This window comes from Carassius auratus, chromosome 15, assembly GCF_003368295.1.
Source record: "Carassius auratus strain Wakin chromosome 15, ASM336829v1, whole genome shotgun sequence".
Lineage (NCBI taxonomy): Eukaryota > Metazoa > Chordata > Actinopteri > Cypriniformes > Cyprinidae > Carassius > Carassius auratus.
The window spans coordinates 10,793,908-10,812,702 of record NC_039257.1 but is presented as its reverse complement, the minus strand read 5'-3'; the positions used below and the strand labels follow the sequence as shown (position 1 = coordinate 10,812,702).

Below are 18,795 nucleotides of genomic sequence, written 5' to 3'. Positions count from 1 at the left end.
TAGTTCAATGAGTCAGAGTTAGTCAATGTTAAAAAATTTTTTTATAAATTCTAAAAAGGCATTGCCAAATGGCTTTTGTTATTATTTATTGTAAGGGGTAAAATAAATTATCTATGTCCTCATGAACCACAATGAATACCACACTGTACGATTGTTTTCAAAATGCAACAGCACTTCTGATGAATTTCATAATTTTATTTCTAAACACATTAGGGACATTTGGCAGTATGACAATACATTGCTGATATACATTGTATGAAAGTCTGTTGGTCTAAAAGATTATAACTGTGTTTAAACACATACAATTTAGCACCAGGTAAATACGTGTGAAAATACTAAATAATCATAAAAGAAAGAAAACTAATACAATCTACTATACAAAAAGACTGATACAATGGTTTAATAGAAACACAGGCACTGTGGGAACGTTCACAGTCTTCTGGTTTGAATTAAAACCCTTTTCGGACTTGTGCAATGATATGTAAACATCCTCATCTCAAGCTAAACATGTTCATGATGTGCTTTCTGAAACTGGAAATGCAAAAAACTTCATTCTAATCAGCTCTGAGTAAAAAAAACAACAAAAAAAATCAAGTCAATGTTAGTGGAAGCTTAAAGCCGGAGTTAAACGAGTTTGAGAACTGCCATAATGAATAGAGAAAGATCAGTAAATTATCATTTGCATATTTAAATTTGGTATGACATCTTGAATTTGGATATAGCAGCCTTGCATAACACCACATTTTTTCCAACACCTGGTATTGCATCATTTTAACACTGAAAAACATTTAAATATTTATTCAGTTTTTTTAAAGCCAATTCTGTACACAATGACATTTAATTAATTTATTCCAAATGACAAACAAAACCAGAACATGAAAATTATGAACAAATAAAGCTGACCTTCCTGAGCAGATAATGAGACCTTTGGAAATTATAGTGTATATGTGTAGCCTGAAAACAGGCCACAAGAGCTGCAGACCATTCAAGGCCATGACTTGAAGATTACCGTTCTGACTTTATTTTGTACCGAAGAACAAAGTAGGTGGCGAGTCGCAGGATGAGGAAGAAAATCCCCAGTACGATGAAGTCCATGTATAGCTTGGCATCTTCTACATCTAATAACTGCAGTACTTCTTCAGGTCTTTGGAACTTGCAAACCCTCCCTGGACATTCAAGCTCAGTTCGATTCATCCCATAAATGGACAAAATCACCCCCTCAAACCCATACCTGTAAGAAACACAATCAAACAAACATGAAATGTGATATTTGCCTAGTAAAAGTATATATTAAGATATAAATAGCATACCGGACATAGGACACGTAGGAACTCCATTGTAGGTAGTCTGGAATGGTGTCAAAGTTCACAAAGAACCCCGAGAATAGCAGCACCGGAATGGCTGTAACCGGACCGACAAAAGTGGCCACCTGTGAAGAAAGATTTTACATTACTGTCGGTAATGTTTTAGTCGCAGTCTGGGGCTTTTTTAACAGCTGTAACATGTACCTGAAGGGATGTGGAGGCAGCACCGACTAGAAGTCCAAGAGACTGGGCTACTAAAGCTGTGCAGATCGACAAAGCCAAAAACAGCAAGTAGCGGCTTGCCTCTGGAGGCTGTTCAGTCATCCAGTATACAATACTGCAGTACATGATGGGACAAAGGACCTGAGGAAGAGTGGACAAATAGTGGATAACAATTAAAGGAATTATCCAAATCCTTGGTTTGTTTTCTTTGTCTTAGGTCCATTATATTAAACCTTCAATATTGTCCAGATATGCTCAGCTCATATCATGCATAAAATGGAGTGAGTTCGGCTTAGGCAGGCTGGCACCCACCTGGAATGGAATGTCAGCCATTGTCTTAGCCAGGTAGTAAGCCTTCAAGCTGTACCAGTAGTTTAGGTGTTCCCTCAGAAACACAGCCATCTCTAGGGGAACTGAAAGAGGACACAGAATCTAGGACTCTAAAAACCACTTTCATTTCCTCTGAATGAAAGTAGGACATGACTTAAGACCCAAAACTGTGTTGACAACAAAGCTGTTACATGACTGCTGCATTCATGCCTCTTCACTAACTTACAGGTAAGAACTGTAGGCATCAGCGCTCCAAACATGAGGAAGAGCATCGAGAAGAAGAGGAAACCAGTGTTGTTGAAGACTTTGCTGGCGTCGTTGCCAATATTGAGGTACAGAAGGCCTATCAGCACTCCAATGGAGATGTGTGACATTAGGCGGAGATGTGTCAAAACCTAGTGCAAAAAAACAAGAGACATTTCAAGCACCATATTAAACTAATATAAAAATATAATATGTATATATATTATTATAAATGTATTATTTATTGCCATTTTTACTTTATTTTTATCTTTTTTATTTTCAGCAAAAAAAATAGTTTTGTCATTTTCAGTGTTGGTACATTTACTGTGATTTGCATTCATAAAGCAGTATTGTGTCATTTTGGACACAAAACTTAATTAGGAAAGTTTAGGGCAACAGTGTACCTGATCTCTGCATATTGTAATCAATGTTCTCTTGAAGAGAATATAGAACTGAGTCAGAGAGCTTGTTGCAAAAGTATGGCTCTCAACATGCCCTGAATCCTGTAAAAGCAAGTGTAGGAAAGCAAAATGAGTCATTAAAAAAAATCATTAAAATATACAAGATCATGTTAAAGCATGAACCATCTGCCCCAGACAGCCTGTACTATTTAAAGCAGGTGTAATGTACTCTTGTGCCAAGTACAGGCTTGTAAGTATCTTTTATATAATCATGTCTTTGGCAGTCAACTCTTATCAAAACATTAAGAAGACAGTTATATCATATCAGTATATTTTGAGATGAAAGAGACTTTTGAACACAGTGGATCACTTCTTCTAGCAAACATCCTGACCACAATTTGTGCAAGTAAGCCTTACAGATGTTATCCACAGGCAGATTCTGAAACTTGCATCACTCACTTTGACACATTTTGCAGTGCATGGGGTTAGAGTGGTTTTGTCGATACAGTTGCACTTTTGCTCCAGTGCACACATGCCACCCTGAACAGCCTCAAACAACACTGGGTTCAAGTCCCCATACTCTCCTGATGCTACTTCTATGACTACACACAAAACAGAGGGGAAATGTATGACGCATGATATACTGGTGCCAAACTGATTATTGGTTATTGATTCTTTGTAATGTGCATTGACAGTTTTTCATCAAAATCTAATTTATTACAATTTAAAATATGTTCTATATTATTCTTAATATCAACCAGAGCTACGTTAATTTTATGTATTTGTTTTAAGAAACCGTAATACATTTTTTGCTAAATAGAAAATCTTTAAAAGAACAGCATTTATTTGGAACGGAAATCTTTTGCATTAAAATAAATCTTACTGAAATCTGCAGGATTGTGGTATGTGGGACAGTGCAGGCCCAGTCCTCTCAAATAAGGGATGAGGTATGGGACACTTCCTTTGTATATGCACTGGCCTTGGCTTAAAATATACAGCTGTGAAGGAGACCCAGAAAGAATGAAATGATGAGTGGCATGAACTGAAGATTTTCAAGAAGATTTGCACATGCACATACCTTATCAAACATCTCGAATAGTTTGGCACTGGGCTGGTGAATAGTGCAAATGATAGTTCGCCCTCCTTGTGCCAGAGACTTCATCAATGACACTACCTGGAAACAGGATGCGCTATCCAAACCACTGGACAAAATAAACAGTATCTGTTAATGCTGCAAGCATCTAAATAATGCTGATTTATTTGTGTCAGAATACGATGACATCGTTACCTGGTGGGCTCATCGAAAAACATTACTGGGGGGTTGTTTACTAGTTCAAGGGCAATAGCCAGCCGCTTACACTGGCCGCCAGAGAGACAGACAGTTCGAGTGTGGACACACTCATACAGTCCAAGGGCTGTCAGAATTTCTTTTATCTGCATGCCAACATAAACACATGGAAAAGAGAAGAAAAAAATCACCAGAGGGATACATTTGGGGCAAGTCTGACTGAGGTGATGAGCTTTACCTACCAGCTCTTTTTTCACCTCAGTGTCTTCATTGAGCTTCAGGTTGGCTGATACCTAGAAAACAGTGCAGAAATCATTGAGCTGAGTTTATTGTGTTTCTCACTAGAAATGACTTTTTTTCTGCAGGTGACTAAGCATTCGGAAGTGATTGTTATAAATTTGGGCATTAGCACCAAACCTGCAGTAGGGGGCATCCTTACCTACATCATTCACCCTACAGACTCACCATCATCGCTTCTTGAACAGTCAATTGGGGCAGCAATTTGTCCTCTTGCATAATGTAACAGGACATTTTACGGAAGGTTCGGGGGTCTCGGAGCTTTCCATTTACCAGGATCTGTCCAGTCATTCCTGTTTCCCTGTAACACACAAGACAATCATCAGTGTTGGGAAGATTACCCTATTTAAAACATAATAAGTAGTGTAACTATTTCAATTACTTTTATAAAGTAATGGAAATGATTACATTTGATTACTTTTCTAAATTTGAAACAGGCAGGGTTAACCTTTCAGTAGGACTCAACATTGATTACTCTCAGACTTTCAAAATCCTTCATCAATTGAATTAAGATTATATTTAATATTAAAGCACAGCCACCACAAAATTAGACTTTGGTGCATCTTCTTACTTTGAGATCATTCTGAGGTTAAATACAGATTTAAAATCATTACAATAAATAGTCTAATAGCTATTATACTGTTTTTGAAATCAAATTTTTGGTATGACAGAAAACACTGGCATCTAACAATGCCTTGCAAAACAAAAAAGGTTGATGTTAAAAAAGCTTATACATAAAAAGCTTATACATAAACCCAAATAGGAGATAAAACAGTTAGTGAATAAGCATGTGTTCTAATATGTGTCCTAAACTCCTGAAACATTGCTGTTTCATATTTTAGAGCAGTCAATGCAATGTATGAAAGCAATCAGTTAAATCTGTATGTGGGTGTGTGTGAAAAACAGAAATTCAAAAGTAACTCCCTTCGTAATTGTTAACATTTTCATAGGTAACTGTAATTTAATTATACTTTTTTTCTCAGTAACTGTAACTGATTACAGTTACATTTCTTTTGTAATTATGTAACTAGTTACTCCCCAACACAGACAATCAGTGATGGATTGGTATGGAAGCTTTCAAAATGTAATTTAATTTTTAATTTAATTTAAATAACATTTAAAATGTAATAAACTTATTTATTATTTACCAATAATACCAACAATTGGAATGGAAAATATAACATGTTTTCTCACTAATTTTTGTTCAGATCAATCTTGCACCTACTGCATCCTCACCTGTATCCCGCCAGGATGTTCATCAAAGTGGATTTTCCAGCCCCAGAGGGGCCCATAATGCCAATGAGTTCCCCATTGCAAAACTTCCCCGATAGACACTTGAGTAAGGCCTTATAACCTGGAAAGAAAAAAGATATGCTTGGCGTCATACGGTTCTCCTTTGGAACAAACGGTCCACTTGCAGTTAATCCCTTCAAATAAGAAGTATGGTTTAATCCGTGAACCTCGTGACTGTACTACATATTTCTCCAAAGCTAAGAAATGTGAGAAAGCGAGTGATAAAGGTGATGAAAGAATTAGACTCCAAAACCTTTAAGTACAGTGGCTAATCAAACCATTCTGGACAAGTCTGCTCATTGACCTTTCTACGAGTCCACCATGATGGCTTTCGCCCACCACATAAGACCGAAAGATCTCATTAAAAAAAAAGTTATGACATTTTTAGCAGTCACTGATATAGTATTTCTAAAAAAAAAAAAGTCTGACTTACAGTATTTCAAAGCAAGGCGCCCTAATTATCAGCCTATTAGTCCAAAAGCTCTGTTCTCACAGTCAAGTCGCAGGAAAGCCCTCTCCTTTACCCTTTGACTTTATTCCCATACATGTCCACTGAATGTTAAGAAGTCATTTAATGACCGTCATCTTATCATCATTGGTCGCACTTTTCCTTTAGGCCACAGTGGAAACATAGGGAGTGCTAATTACATTTATCATTTCATTTCCATTTCCATCTATCATATTTACTAATATATTCCATTCTCTATATGATCATCGTATAGTGCATAAAATGAATCATCATAAAAAGCCACAAGCATTAGGATGATGTCAGCAGCCAGTTTTGAACTGAAAATGTTGTTCTCCCCAATGATGTTAGATGTGATCTCATCTTATTTAAACTACTTGTAGTGACCGCACTGCAAAAGTAAAAGCCGTGTTGGCATTTGAAAGCTGTAAAAGAGTAGAATCTTCCACACTGTTATGTTTTCACCAATAAATCACTCAGAGTAAAGAACCATCTGCTATCTTCAGGCCAGACTAGACTGTGCATGAGTCAGTTTCATCAGATAAAAACAGTGATCAGTATGAGATACCTTCATTCATGTTGCCTGCAAATCAATAGATCTAAAGTTCTGATAGGAAACCAAAAAGGCCTGCATTAGTCTTGGTACTCATTCTAATGTGATTTTAATCTTTTCTGAAAGCGTAGCTGCTAAATTAAAATTGCTTAACGTATTTCACTTTGTACATGAACAAAAGATGCTACTCTGAGCATGCATCTAGCCTATCTGTTTCAATACCCTATTTGACTTGCTAAGAGATAAATAGTCTATTATTAAACAGTATCCATCATTTAGGATCCATTTTATTTCTGAGATTGGATTTCTCTGCTACTCTGGTCTGGTATGAAGTCATTTGTGCACAATTATTCATGGAGGACCTCTGAGTTGTCCATTTTCTCTATTTGTATCTTTTTCCTTCATTCTGTCTTGTTTCCTGCTCTCTATCTCTCCCTTGAGTTTTGACAGTTGCATTTTTGATAAACCAGTTCTCTCTTTTCTTTAAAGCTTTTGTAAAAACGTGCATACAATTATATTATTTTATGAAAAGGGTTTTAAATTTCCTCATAATCTGTTTTTATCTATATTGTATCATTTATATTTTTATGTAAAATAAATATTTGTTATATTTTCATTCATTTATGCCTTTTACAAAAATAACATTTTATAAATGATTTTATAAATTATATGCTTGCTTTAGTCACTATCTAATAAAACAGACTGTATGCTTTGAATTCTTATGGTGTCTTATGATTAAGATAATGTCTTATAAAGACCCCATCCTTAAAGGGATAGTTCACCTAAAAATGAAAGTTCTGTCATCATTTACTCACCCTTATACCGTGCCAAACCTGTATGAGTTGCTTTCTTATGTTGAAAATAAAATATTTTGAAGATTGCTGGTAATCAAACAGTCGGTGGTCCCCATTGACTTCCATAGTATTAATATAAATACTAAGGAAGTCAATGGGAACCACCAACTGTTTGATTAACCTTATTTTATGTTCAAGATAAGAAAGCAACTCATACAGGTTTGAAACGACATGAGGGTGAGTAAATGATGACAGAACTTTCATTTTTGGGTGAACTATCCCTTTAAGATCTGTTTGGAATGAATGAGATCAAAACTACAAGTCATGCACTATTTAGGACCGATGAGTTAAATGAGTCTGACAGATTATTTATGGTTACCTTGATCAAAATGTGTAAAATATGATCTCCTGACCTTGTTTCTTCCACCACGGCCCTTCTCTGATGGCGTAGGACAGATCCATGAACTCCAGGTCCACAGCGGTGCGTTTGGGCAGGTGAGAGAAGCGCTGTGCCTCTGTGATGTGGTTCTCTACCTTTTTCAGATGGGTTAGCAGTGGAGCTTCCTGTGGCTGTGTCCCTCCATTACACAGGCTGTCCTCCATAGTAATACTAACTGACCCAAGATCAGATGCCGTCACTGCCATCCCAAAGGTCTAAAGAGAGCAAAAATCATTCAGTGCTGTGACCATATCGGTCAAAAGTTGTTTTTTTTAATGGTATAAAAATATGTGTCTCTTATTCTCCCCAAGGCTGCATTTATTTGATCAGAAATACAGCACAAACTATAATATTTTGAAATATTATCACAATAAAAAATGGTATTATTACAATTAAAAATGTATTTTAAAATAATTTATTCCTGTAATACAAAGTGGAATTTTCAACAGCCATTACTGCAATGTTCTCTATAAAAATGTATCAACAGAGAAGTACAGAACACCCTGATCCATGTGACAAACTGCGTAGTTAAATTTTTTTACATCTCATATCACTGTCCTCTATTAAAGAAATGCTATGAGTCATCATACTGTTCATCACTATTCAAAATGAGAAATCTCCAATAGGAGCGTCTTCCTATACTTTCCCCTTGAAATGCAAACCTCTTTACACTGTCTGCTCATTCAGGAGAGGCCCTTACTCTGTCAAATTGATCTGGGTTAGAATTTGGAGCACTTCTAAAAGGCCGGGATTTGGTTTCCTCCGAGAGACTGCTTTGTGCTGACACATTGAATTGACTAGCTAGATGTAAGTCCCTGGAGTTTGGAGCCAAAAGGAAGAGCGAAATCAGAGAATGTAAGTAGCCAGGTCAGAGACAGACATCACTGGCTCAGTCCCACAGAGAGCACTAGGAGGGGATCGCTCCAGTGTTCACATGAGAATTAGAGCCAGCCTGTACAATGAAAATCTCGTTGGAATGTATTTTAACCAGTGAAACATAATAAGAATTCTTCAAAGACACGCGGGCAGAACAAATTATCACCACTCCTCTGATTTTTGCCCAATGTTTGAGACACTGTGAGACACTGTGCATGTTACTATACAAGTGTTACATAACACACATCCATAAACATGTGACATACAGTTTGTTTTAGAAAATGAGGATGGTTGAAATAATAGTTAGTGTGTATTCATTAACCCTTTAAATGGAAAATATATTTGAGAAAATAAGTGAGAAGGATTAATTTCTGGGGAAAAACAGCAAGGATAAAAGATGAAATTGTATTAAAGAAAAGAAACATGACATTGTATAGTACAGTATGAGCCCTAAAGTATTAGAAAACAGCAATGTATTATTTTGTGCCTGCCCCTTTAAGAGTTAATAACCTTTTACAGTCCAATATAAAGAATGAAGAGATTTGGCTTTGTTTGTAGGCTAATCCACAAAGAATTAGTAGTTTTATCTCTCTTTATACCATGCGCATATATTAACAGACCACATACATCTTTAAAAATATAAATGAATTATATAATATTACACAATTGTATTAAATAATTATTAAATAATAAAGAAAACCTAGTTAAGGTTACTAACAAACTTCTTTAGATTCTAGTATAATAATATGGCATAGCACAGTATAGTAATATGATTAAGATATAAGATTAAAGAATAATGCTATAAAAATATATTTTTATATGACATGCTGTTGTTATAGTCACAGATGATGGTTAAATTAGGCTAATGCTGACATTGAACTGCAAATCCTAGAAACCAAATTCTTGAAATCACTCACCCAGGTCCGCACTTGAGAGGAAATGTATTCGTTAAAAGTGTTGAAATGTAGGACACTTTTCTCTTCACAATAGGTAACAGAAACAGGTCGTGCTCCTCTGGTAATACCGTACAGAACTGACTGAAAAACTTGAGTCCTGAAGGAGAGCTTCGTGGAGAGGTGTCACGCAAAACCTGGGATGGATGGAAGTGAAGCCAGACCATCGATGATGCGCGAGAGAAGAAGACATGCACGCTCAGCGAGCGGTCCCATGGAAACCAAAATAAACATTTATTTCCTTCATCTTCTTTCGATATTTATTGCACGATAGTGTTATAATTTATTTTAATGCGTCATTTATAAAATGTTTCAAATTATGTTTTAAATATATATATAAAAAATCAATACAAAAATGTGAGTTCCGCACAAACATGTACGTGTCTTTGAAATGCATGTTTGTTTATTAAAGCAGGTATAAGATTATAGACTTCTGTGGACAGTGTGCTATGCAATTTCCTGTGAAAATGAGTGGACGCGATGGCAACATGCTACAACTGGTTTCCAGAAGAAACCACACGCTAATAAAGCAAGTTTATGCTCAAAACGAGCATATCTTCAGGACGAGTCTAAGCTTGACAACTTAGAGTCCCTCTGTCTAAATGTCACCTGGTGCCTGGAGAATAGATATATATGCAGCATCAATCTTGGAAAGTATGTGTCCATACTAAAATTATTTGATAATAAATCTTTGAAAATACTTTTTTTATGTTAAGAGCTCAGAGCAGGGTTCCCAGCTCCAAGAAAAAAAAAATGTGTGTATATATATATATATATATATATATATATATATATATATATATATATATATATACTAAAGTCTATTATCTCATACCTGTTTTTATAAAATTGAAAGCTAGCCAAAATTTCCCCCGTCCAATCACAGTTTACAGCTGCTGTATTCCCGTAATATACTTTTAAATATCTATATATTTTTAGATTCTTTATTCTGTTTTAAACATTATTTTTATTGATGTATGTGCGTAATTTCTTAATACAATTGAAAAACAAAAACATATCCTCTCTGATATATTTCAGTCAAGACCATTATTAAGTCTACATAATCATTTCTCTTTGCTTTACTCTTCTTTACATTAACTCTCTTCACACAAGCAGAATCAATGATCAAGTAATGTACAATGCTTAACTCAATTAACCTGTCTTATCTGATAATGCAAAAAAGATTTGCTTTATTTACTATCTCCAATACCCTCAACCATCACATGTGAGGTCTTGAGTACAGCTTATTAAAAAAAAAACAATAGGTGACACCCAGTGGTGTCTCACTGTCGGAGGCAGTTTGTATAAAACCACATGATGATCATCCATACTGCTTTATTTATTTAGACTGGAAAATACAGTACGTAAAGCCAAACAACTCCAAATTTATAAAATGTGCTGTTTTATGTAAATGTAGATGCCTTATTTCAAAATAATGACAATGTCAAGGCTATCAAGTTATTTAGAGATTACAAGTACATCTCTGACTCTGAAATGGACATAGAATTCAATAATTTCAGTACATTCTAAGAATCTTGCGTATACTCACATTGATTCAACAAGGAATGAGTTAAACCAACCAAAAAAATCTGTTGCAGAATACCACAACAGAAGTATATGGGCCAAGTTTTATCATGTTTTATCATACAATTGCAGGCACAAGAAGAAGTCCAGAAAATAGATTTAGCCAAATAAATAAAGCATGGATTTGTATGAATTTGAGTGGAGTGAATGAAAAGGCTCAGGTAATGCTTACAAACTCCATAAATGACATCTTCTTCAGCCTAGAGCTAATACACTAAGACATTTGCAGAGATGATATTTTGAATTTCCAGGCACAAATGTTGGATTCAGTTTAAAGGGTTCAATGACTACATTCGACAAATGCATAAAATATATTAGTGACAAAAATCTGAGATGAAAAACATTCTACTATCAAACTATTTATCTATGGGGAAAATAAACGGCTGACTCAATTATAAAAAAACGTTTTGTAGTGGTTCACAGGTTATGCTGTACACCTATATCAGAGTCAGTGAAGGTAAAATGTAGACGACTCTTCAAGCAGCTTCAGAAAATATACACCCCAGAATAATTCAAGTTTCAAATAAGCATGTGTTTAGATACAACAAACGCCATCAACGCCAACAAAGGCATGATTGCGTCTGCATGGCTTAATATAAAATGCACAAATAATTTCGATCTATTAGCTCTCTGTAATGCAGATGATCTTCATGTTTGCCGGTGTCTCTGTTACACTTCTGTGAATAGTGGAGTCATTGTTTTGGCATTATTATTATGAATCATACTGCAAGTCTGTTTAAAGTAGTAACTGCATATTGACTTTCATTAAACATCTGTAAATACAAAGAAACATTTTCTGTGAAAAACTAACCAATATCTTAATAACACAAAATATAAAGGCCATTGGATTACATAACACTTGTTGACACTGGAAAAAAAGAAGAATACATGCTTCTGGAAGGGGGTGGTTGGTCTTCAGCTACAGGTACGGACTGTTATATGCCTATCGTGCATCATTCAGCTGTCTGGCTACAGTCAGTATCTCTTTGGCTCCTTTGCTGAGCAGCAGATTTCCGAGGTCCACTCCTAACTTCTCTGCAGCGTCCTGGGCTGCTTCTGACACCTTTAAAGCAGTGATGCCCACACGCTGGACCTTCTCGTCAACTTTCTCCTGCTCCTCAACCTGGAGACAATAAGGTTACAGATGCTCAGATCAGTGTCAAATTCAAAGAAGGATTCGGAATATTGGATTTTTTTTATTTCTCTTGTTATGGATTAACAACCTGACTGTCAGAGCTGATGCTTGTCTGCATGGTCTCCTTCAGACTGTCTGAACCATCGAGACTGTACACCGCTCCGGTCAGGTAGAGCTGTAAAACATCACACAGTTATTCAGATCTGTCTTTCAGCTTTTCTAGTTGGGTAGATAGTAAAACCGCGTGAAGCTCTTCACTACCTGTGAATTCTTAACTTCAGTGTAAACAGCAACTGGAACACTGCATCCCCCTTCCTATTAAAAGAAATAGGTCTTACAAAATGTATTCTTTGCATTCTTGTTAGTTTTAAAACATGTTTGTATAATTCGGCTGAAAAGGTTCCATTTAATGACTTAATGTAATTCGTATTATAATTAAATTCACTGTACTTTAAAAATGTATTTTAAAAGTTTTAAAATTATTATTAAATATTTACACTACCATTTAAACGTTTGGGTTTAGTAAGAATTATATATATATATATATATATATATATATATATATATATATATATATATATAAAATTTCATTTAATTTAAGTCCTGAAAAAGAATACCGGTAATAATATATTAAGCAGCACAACTGTTTTTGCCATTGTGATTTATCATTAAAATGTTTCTTCTAGGGTCATTCATGATTTATCGCATTCAAAATTCAAAATAAAAGTTTACGTTTACATAATATGTGTGTGTGTGTGTGTGTGTGTGTGTGTGTGTGTGTGTGTGTGTGTGTGTGTGTGTGTGTGTACAAATACAAATACACACACATATGCATATATTTTAAGAAATATTTGTATGGATATACATTTATTCTTGTGAATTATTTATATTAAATATAAATATATTATATATAAATATATTTTTCCTTGATATATATACATGATATACATAATAAATATGTACACATATATTAAGTATGTAAACATAAACTTTTATTCTGAATGCAATTGATTGCAACTGATCATTTTGCAGATCTTGAGCATCAAATCAGCATTTTAGAACAATTTCTGAAGGAATATGTGACTCTGAAGACTGGAGTAATGATGCTGAAAAATCAGCTTTGCCATCACAGGGATAAATGACATTTTAAAATATAATAAATACATAAATATTTCACAGATTACATCATTGATTCAAAAACGTGTGAGGAGTATTGGAGTGCAGCAGGAAGCCTACCAGGTGTTTGAGGAAGGCTCTCTCTGCCATGCATCTCAACACTGTGTCGGAGTCATTTAATACTGACACCATTTCCAGGATGTCCTGGTCCCGAGCTCTCACCTCGACTGCCAGAGCGCCCTTTAACAAGACAGTAAGAGCAGCATGTAAGGTTCAATGTGATGGAACAAATGCACTCACTACTGTACAGGAGATCAGGACTAAAGAAACACTGAACGTTACCCACCTGTCCAACTGCATACATGCAGTCTTCAGGCCCAAGGATCTGAAGCAAGATGATAACAACCAAGGTCAAGATCTTCAAAATCTTTATTGTATTAGCATTTTAGGTTAATTTAAGTATGATAGAGGCACCTGGCTGATGCGATTGTCCCAGCCCATTCTCCGGAGACCAGCTGCTGCTAAAACGATTGCTGAAAAGTCATCTTTTTCATCCAGTTTCTTTAGACGAGTGTTGAGATTACCTCTCTGAAACACAACTGTTAAGGTATAACCTCACATAAAACATCAAGTGCCCGTTAATACACTGAAATTATCATTTACTTGCCATCAGCATCTACATACAATAACAGGAAGTTTGGTAAAGATGCTGCACTGCACTGAAGGATACAATGTCTTTAAACTCCAGATGAGGAAATCTCTTCTTTAGTTGTGCGGCCCGGCGAAGAGAACTGGTACCTACAACACTTCAGATATAAAATATATCATTTATTATTCAAGAGAACACATAACAAATATCAAATGTATCACTACAATTAAAATTTTAATTTTAATTTAATTTTAAAATTGGGGGCTGATAAGATTTTTAAATATCTTTCAATGAAGACGTTCATGCTTTGCAAGACTGCTTTTATTAGAACAAAAATAAAAAACACATGATCCTTCAGAAATCAGTCTAATATGCTGATTTGCAGCTCAAAAATCATTCCTTATTATTATCAATGTTGATTTATTTGATAAACAGAATGCTAAGAAGAACAGCATTTAACAGAAATAGAAATCTTTTGTAACATTATTAATGTTAATTACCACTTTTGATCAATTTATTAACGCATCTTTACTTACTAAAACGATCAGTTTATTAAAACTTCTAACTTTTAAATGCTAGTGTACTTTAATATATATTTTAAAATATATATAGTTCTTTGTACTGGCCACTGCTTTTACCTTTTGTTGGCTAGAGAGTCTAGACGTTTGCCTTTATGTTTGGGGTGCAAGACAACAGCATCATGGGGGTTTTCTCGCCTTTGAAGAAAAGGAAATGTTCATTATAAATTAAAAAGCAATGCAATGAGCAATACCTTATATCACTATAACACCTATAACACTTTAATAATTATTTAATAACTTTTATGTTGACGTTTGTCTTTAACATGACATGTGAGCTACTTTTAAGATAAAAGACCCTTCAGATGTGGAGGAGCATAAAAGCACTTCAGAACACAGAGACACTATTGTGGTTTCCTTACTTCAGCACAGATCCTATAGTGAAGCCCACAGGAAGAACAGTTGGCAAGTCTTTTAAAGAGTGTACAACCAGGTCCACCCTATAGAGACACAAATATTACAACAGTATTATTCATACAGAAACATAAGCACCAGTGTAGCAGCACAAAACACCCTCAAACATCAAATTCACCAAAGGACCAGTGAACAAATCTGTGTAAAGTGCAAAGTATACATAAATGATATCAAGAAGTATTGAAGGATGGACTCACTCGTTTTTTTCCAAAGCATTTTCCAGTTCCTTTGTGAAGAGACTCTTTTCACCAATCTTTAACACACATTAATTAATTATTACATCAATATCACGTCATTAAATAATTTATTTTACTTCTGACTTACTTTGGATAAAGCTGTGTCAAGTATTTTGTCTCCTGTTGTTGACATAGCCACTGAAACGAAATAAAAAGACTGACGTGGATATCAATTTAAAGAGGGTGAATATTAACTATATCATACATGCTAAACTCAATTCGAAATAAACAACAATTGTTTTGCATATTTGGCGATGATATCTTACCTATTTCAAATTGAACATCAGGGTGTAACTCCTTGAGTTTCTCTACAACACTGTCCGTCTGAATTCGAGCCAGCTGAAAAGGGGGAAAAAGTAACAAGAAGGTTCAACGACATTTCCTTTTCCACAAAATATGAAGGTCTTTTAAGGTTCATCTTCATGTGGAGGGCTGTAACTGGTTTCTTTACTTTAAGCAATATAGTCTCCACCCTAACAAAGACAGAAATCTTATCAAAGCCATCACCACAACTGGCACACCCAATCAAACTTACATTTGTACTACTGAGTGATGGTGAAGCAAAATACAAAGACTTTATCTATAACATTGAAAGTAAAAGTAAAAACTTATTTTGGATAACTTGAGAACATAACTAATACACATTGGTACAAGCAGTCAGTCATAAGAACTGAAACGTGTACATTTAAATTTCTCCAATTTATTAGGTGATGAAAATTAGATATTTTAGCAATATTTTAGATTATCTAATTTGCATGTACACTACAGTTTAAAAGTTTGGAATCAGTAATTTTTTTAAAGAAATAAATATTTTAATTCAGCAGGAAGCTTTTACAATGATCAAAGAATCAATAAAGACATTTATAATAGAAAATATATATTTTTAATAAATGGTTCTTCTTTTTTTTTCAAAGAATCCTTAAAAAATGTGATACAGTTTCCAGAAAAACATTAAACAGCATAACTGTTTTCAACGTTGATAATAATAATAAATATTTCTTGAGTATCATCATATTAGAATGATTTCTGAAAGATCATGCGACAATGAAGACTGGAAATATATAAATATATGAAATCTAAATATATTAAAACATGTAACATACTTTTTTCACAGATTATTTGAAATGAATATATATGAAATAAAAAACAGGCTATAATAAATGTACAAAATACATTTTACCTGGCTTTTTCTGGTGCCAACACGGATCACCCTGCTGACTTTGCCATCAGCGTCCTGTGAAAGCATAATTTTAAGCAAAATCAGTACCAACACATATATTACAGACGAACATGTTCCTTTGGATTATGTTCTGACCCTGATGTATTTATAAGGTCCATCTGCCATTGTAGGGTTAACTAGCAGGAGTCTTCAGAGGAAGAGAAAGCAGTGTGTAGAGAATATGAAGGAGGACAGAATGATGAAAAAGGCACACGCCCCAGTGTCCTGGCTTCAGCAGATAAGACAATAATAATGTCTATTCACTGTGTCCGTTACACACGAGGGAGGAGTAAGCAACACCTTTCATAGAGAGATTTCATATTCGACAATACTACGTTACACTGAAACTTTCTGAGTTAAGAAGGTTCAGAAGCAACTTCTTTTTAACCACTAGACCTAAAACAATTTAACGTTAGCAATTATGCCATAATCGCATAACTGATGGAGCTGCACTGTATGGTTTACCAGTGATGTCAAATAAAAATGGTTAAAATAGAGTTACATTTGGTTTTCATTATTCAACTTCTCCAATTTTAAGTAACGTAAGTGAATGAATGAAACCATACCTGTAGGTTTGTCTTTTCCGACATAATGTAAGATGATTCAAGTTATTTAGTGCTTATCTCGTTGAAATTAAAGTAATTTCTCGTTCATTATTGTACAAGAGGAAATACTGAATTGGGACAAATGTCATTCACGACTGTTACCGGTTGAGTGTGACTTCCGTTAAAAGTGCGGCATTTTTATTTCAAAATAAAAGTCATTATGAGTGCGCCGTCACTGACCGAATAATCGCAGACAAGAAAACCAACGACTTTTATTTTGCAGACATTTTTATTTTTATGAAAGTGAACACAGAAATCGCGGTATCGTTTGTGGTCTTACTTCATTCACTCACTTTATATATCAGAAATGACAGTTACCGATTGAGCACAATGGCGGAGTATGACCTATTCCGCAAACAGACTGTGTCTATAATGACGCTTTTGATAGAAACAGTCCTAGACGAGATTCAGAAAGTTTTTGAATGTGAATGTGGCCCATCTCACAATGAAATCAGTAACGTTAGTGACAGAGATCTGATATCGGAGATGAATGAAAAACAACGCAGAATGGTACGATTGTTTTCATTTTGCAGCTATTTTATATGATATTTAATTATCAATAAATTGTGATTATTCAGCTGTGGTAGTCTTTAATTTCTATGCTAGGACAGATGTTATGTTAAGGACTTCTATATAATTATTTAAATTAAATGTTGAGGTTCATCCTTCTAGTAAAAAAAAAAAAACTAAACATTTATGCAAAACTGAACATTTATGGACAATTCCAGATGAATTAAGCAGTAGTTATTATCTGTTGCAGGTCAAGCTGACAGCTGTGATGGAGACCTTTACCAAGGTGGCTGTTCAAAAAATATGCAAAGTGTTCAGTTATTGCTTTGCGCTTAAGCCAACTCAGTTGCAGGGTTTTAAAAGTTACCATGATGACGTAATAAATGTAAAAGAGTTGGCGAAGCAGCATTTGAAGAAACCAAAAAGTAAAAACAGTCATGCTGTCAGAGATGTGTCTGGTAAGACTTCCTGTATATGTTTTAATGTCAGAACATTCAATCCACTGTAATCTTAACTGTAGTCATTTCATTCTCCTCACATATTCTACAACTGTAGCTCCATCAGTGTCTCAGGAGAGACATAAACTGCTCACTGCGTTACCTGAAGAAACTGTTCAACCACAAGATTCGGTTAAAGGCAGAGAGGTGAGTTCATTATTGAAAAGATTTAGCTAAAACGGTAGAATCAATGTTCGTACTGATTAGATTTTTTCCTCTCAGTGTGCAAAGGAGGATCAAGTCTCTGAAGTTTGTCCTGAGTCATCAAGTAGTGGACGAGAGAACCCAGTGCAAGCATTTTTTATAGGTATGTGCTGCACAGCTTTGATATTTTTGTGTACTATCTATATAAAAAGAAAAAAAAAATTGGATTTACTTGTTCATTGATCAATCAGTAATTTATGTAAACCGTACTTCAGTATTTGCCACTATTAAATAGTAAAATATTAGACTCTAGACCAGTGGTTTTCTTCTTACTTATGCATTTATTTTATTAAAAAATGCAGTGAAACAGTATTAGTAATGTCACATGATCCTTCAGAATCAATGCTGCTCAAGAACCGTTTCTTATTATCAATGTTAAAAACAGAGGAAAGCATAAATAATTGTTCTTTGCTTCACCAAAATTCAAATGAACATCATTTATTTGAAATAGAAACCTTTTGTAATATTATAAATTTCTTAACTGTGACTTTTGACCAGTATATTGTGTCCTTGCTGAATTAAAGTATTAATTTCCTTACTTTCAGCTTTCAATAAGTGGAACCCTGTTAATGTTTTGCAGTTGAAAACA

General features: G+C 34.7%; 3 protein-coding genes across 4 annotated transcripts in view; 1 reads left to right on the top strand and 2 right to left on the bottom strand.

Moving 5' to 3' along the window:
• Positions 1 to 218: 218 nt before the first annotated feature.
• On the bottom strand, positions 219 to 9,606 carry abcg4b (ATP-binding cassette, sub-family G (WHITE), member 4b). The gene is made up of 15 exons (XM_026282334.1): positions 9,424 to 9,606; positions 7,605 to 7,845; positions 5,322 to 5,439; positions 4,254 to 4,386; positions 4,031 to 4,081; positions 3,789 to 3,934; positions 3,579 to 3,702; positions 3,384 to 3,498; positions 2,960 to 3,102; positions 2,504 to 2,602; positions 2,083 to 2,251; positions 1,839 to 1,939; positions 1,509 to 1,667; positions 1,311 to 1,429; positions 219 to 1,231 (listed from the first exon to the last, which is right to left on the bottom strand). The coding sequence occupies exons 2-15, from the start codon at positions 7,834 to 7,836 to the stop codon at positions 1,006 to 1,008; spliced, it is 1,935 nt and encodes a 644-aa protein (XP_026138119.1). The 5' UTR covers positions 7,837 to 7,845; positions 9,424 to 9,606; the 3' UTR covers positions 219 to 1,005.
• A 1,171-nt stretch (positions 9,607 to 10,777) lies between these two features.
• hmbsb (hydroxymethylbilane synthase, b) lies at positions 10,778 to 17,109 on the bottom strand. 2 transcript variants are annotated; one of them, XM_026282333.1, is made up of 14 exons: positions 16,957 to 17,109; positions 16,352 to 16,405; positions 15,438 to 15,510; positions 15,260 to 15,309; positions 15,133 to 15,188; positions 14,884 to 14,961; positions 14,582 to 14,659; positions 14,025 to 14,100; positions 13,769 to 13,882; positions 13,641 to 13,679; positions 13,415 to 13,534; positions 12,440 to 12,493; positions 12,267 to 12,353; positions 10,778 to 12,166 (listed from the first exon to the last, which is right to left on the bottom strand). In XM_026282333.1, exons 1-14 carry the CDS (start codon positions 16,978 to 16,980, stop codon positions 11,987 to 11,989), a joined length of 1,083 nt encoding a protein of 360 aa, XP_026138118.1. In that variant the 5' UTR covers positions 16,981 to 17,109; the 3' UTR covers positions 10,778 to 11,986. The 2 variants fall into 2 exon arrangements, with proteins under 2 accessions (XP_026138118.1, XP_026138117.1); XM_026282332.1 differs by lacking the exon at positions 16,957 to 17,109 and adding an exon at positions 16,487 to 16,633.
• A 95-nt stretch (positions 17,110 to 17,204) lies between these two features.
• The window catches only part of LOC113115065 (zinc finger protein 883), a 3,431-nt gene continuing 1,840 nt past the window's right edge, over positions 17,205 to 18,795 (top strand). Inside the window, exons 1-5 of the mRNA XM_026282324.1 lie at positions 17,205 to 17,505; positions 17,756 to 17,963; positions 18,061 to 18,149; positions 18,225 to 18,309; positions 18,787 to 18,795. The exon at positions 18,787 to 18,795 is cut by the window's right edge and continues 1,840 nt beyond it. Coding sequence (XP_026138109.1) covers positions 17,233 to 17,505; positions 17,756 to 17,963; positions 18,061 to 18,149; positions 18,225 to 18,309; positions 18,787 to 18,795 — 664 coding nt within the window. The 5' untranslated portion in view covers positions 17,205 to 17,232. The remainder of the gene's footprint in view (positions 17,506 to 17,755; positions 17,964 to 18,060; positions 18,150 to 18,224; positions 18,310 to 18,786) is intronic.

Excerpts from the sequence above, each read along its gene's own strand:
- abcg4b (XM_026282334.1), bottom strand. The coding sequence starts at position 7,836 with ATGGCAGTGACGGCATCTGATCTTGGGTCAGTTAGTATTACTATGGAG. Across the intron at positions 3,103-3,383 it reads CCACAATCCTGCAGATTTCA|TCATAGAAGTAGCATCAGGA; the intron begins GTAAGATTTATT and ends TTTTGTGTGTAG. Across the intron at positions 2,603-2,959 it reads GCACTGCAAAATGTGTCAAA|GATTCAGGGCATGTTGAGAG; the intron begins GTGAGTGATGCA and ends TTGCTTTTACAG.
- hmbsb (XM_026282332.1), bottom strand. The coding sequence starts at position 16,516 with ATGGCAGATGGACCTTATAAATACATCAGG. Across the intron at positions 14,962-15,132 it reads AATGCTTTGGAAAAAAACGA|GGTGGACCTGGTTGTACACT; the intron begins GTGAGTCCATCC and ends GTGTCTCTATAG. Across the intron at positions 14,660-14,883 it reads ACTATAGGATCTGTGCTGAA|GCGAGAAAACCCCCATGATG; the intron begins GTAAGGAAACCA and ends TTTTCTTCAAAG.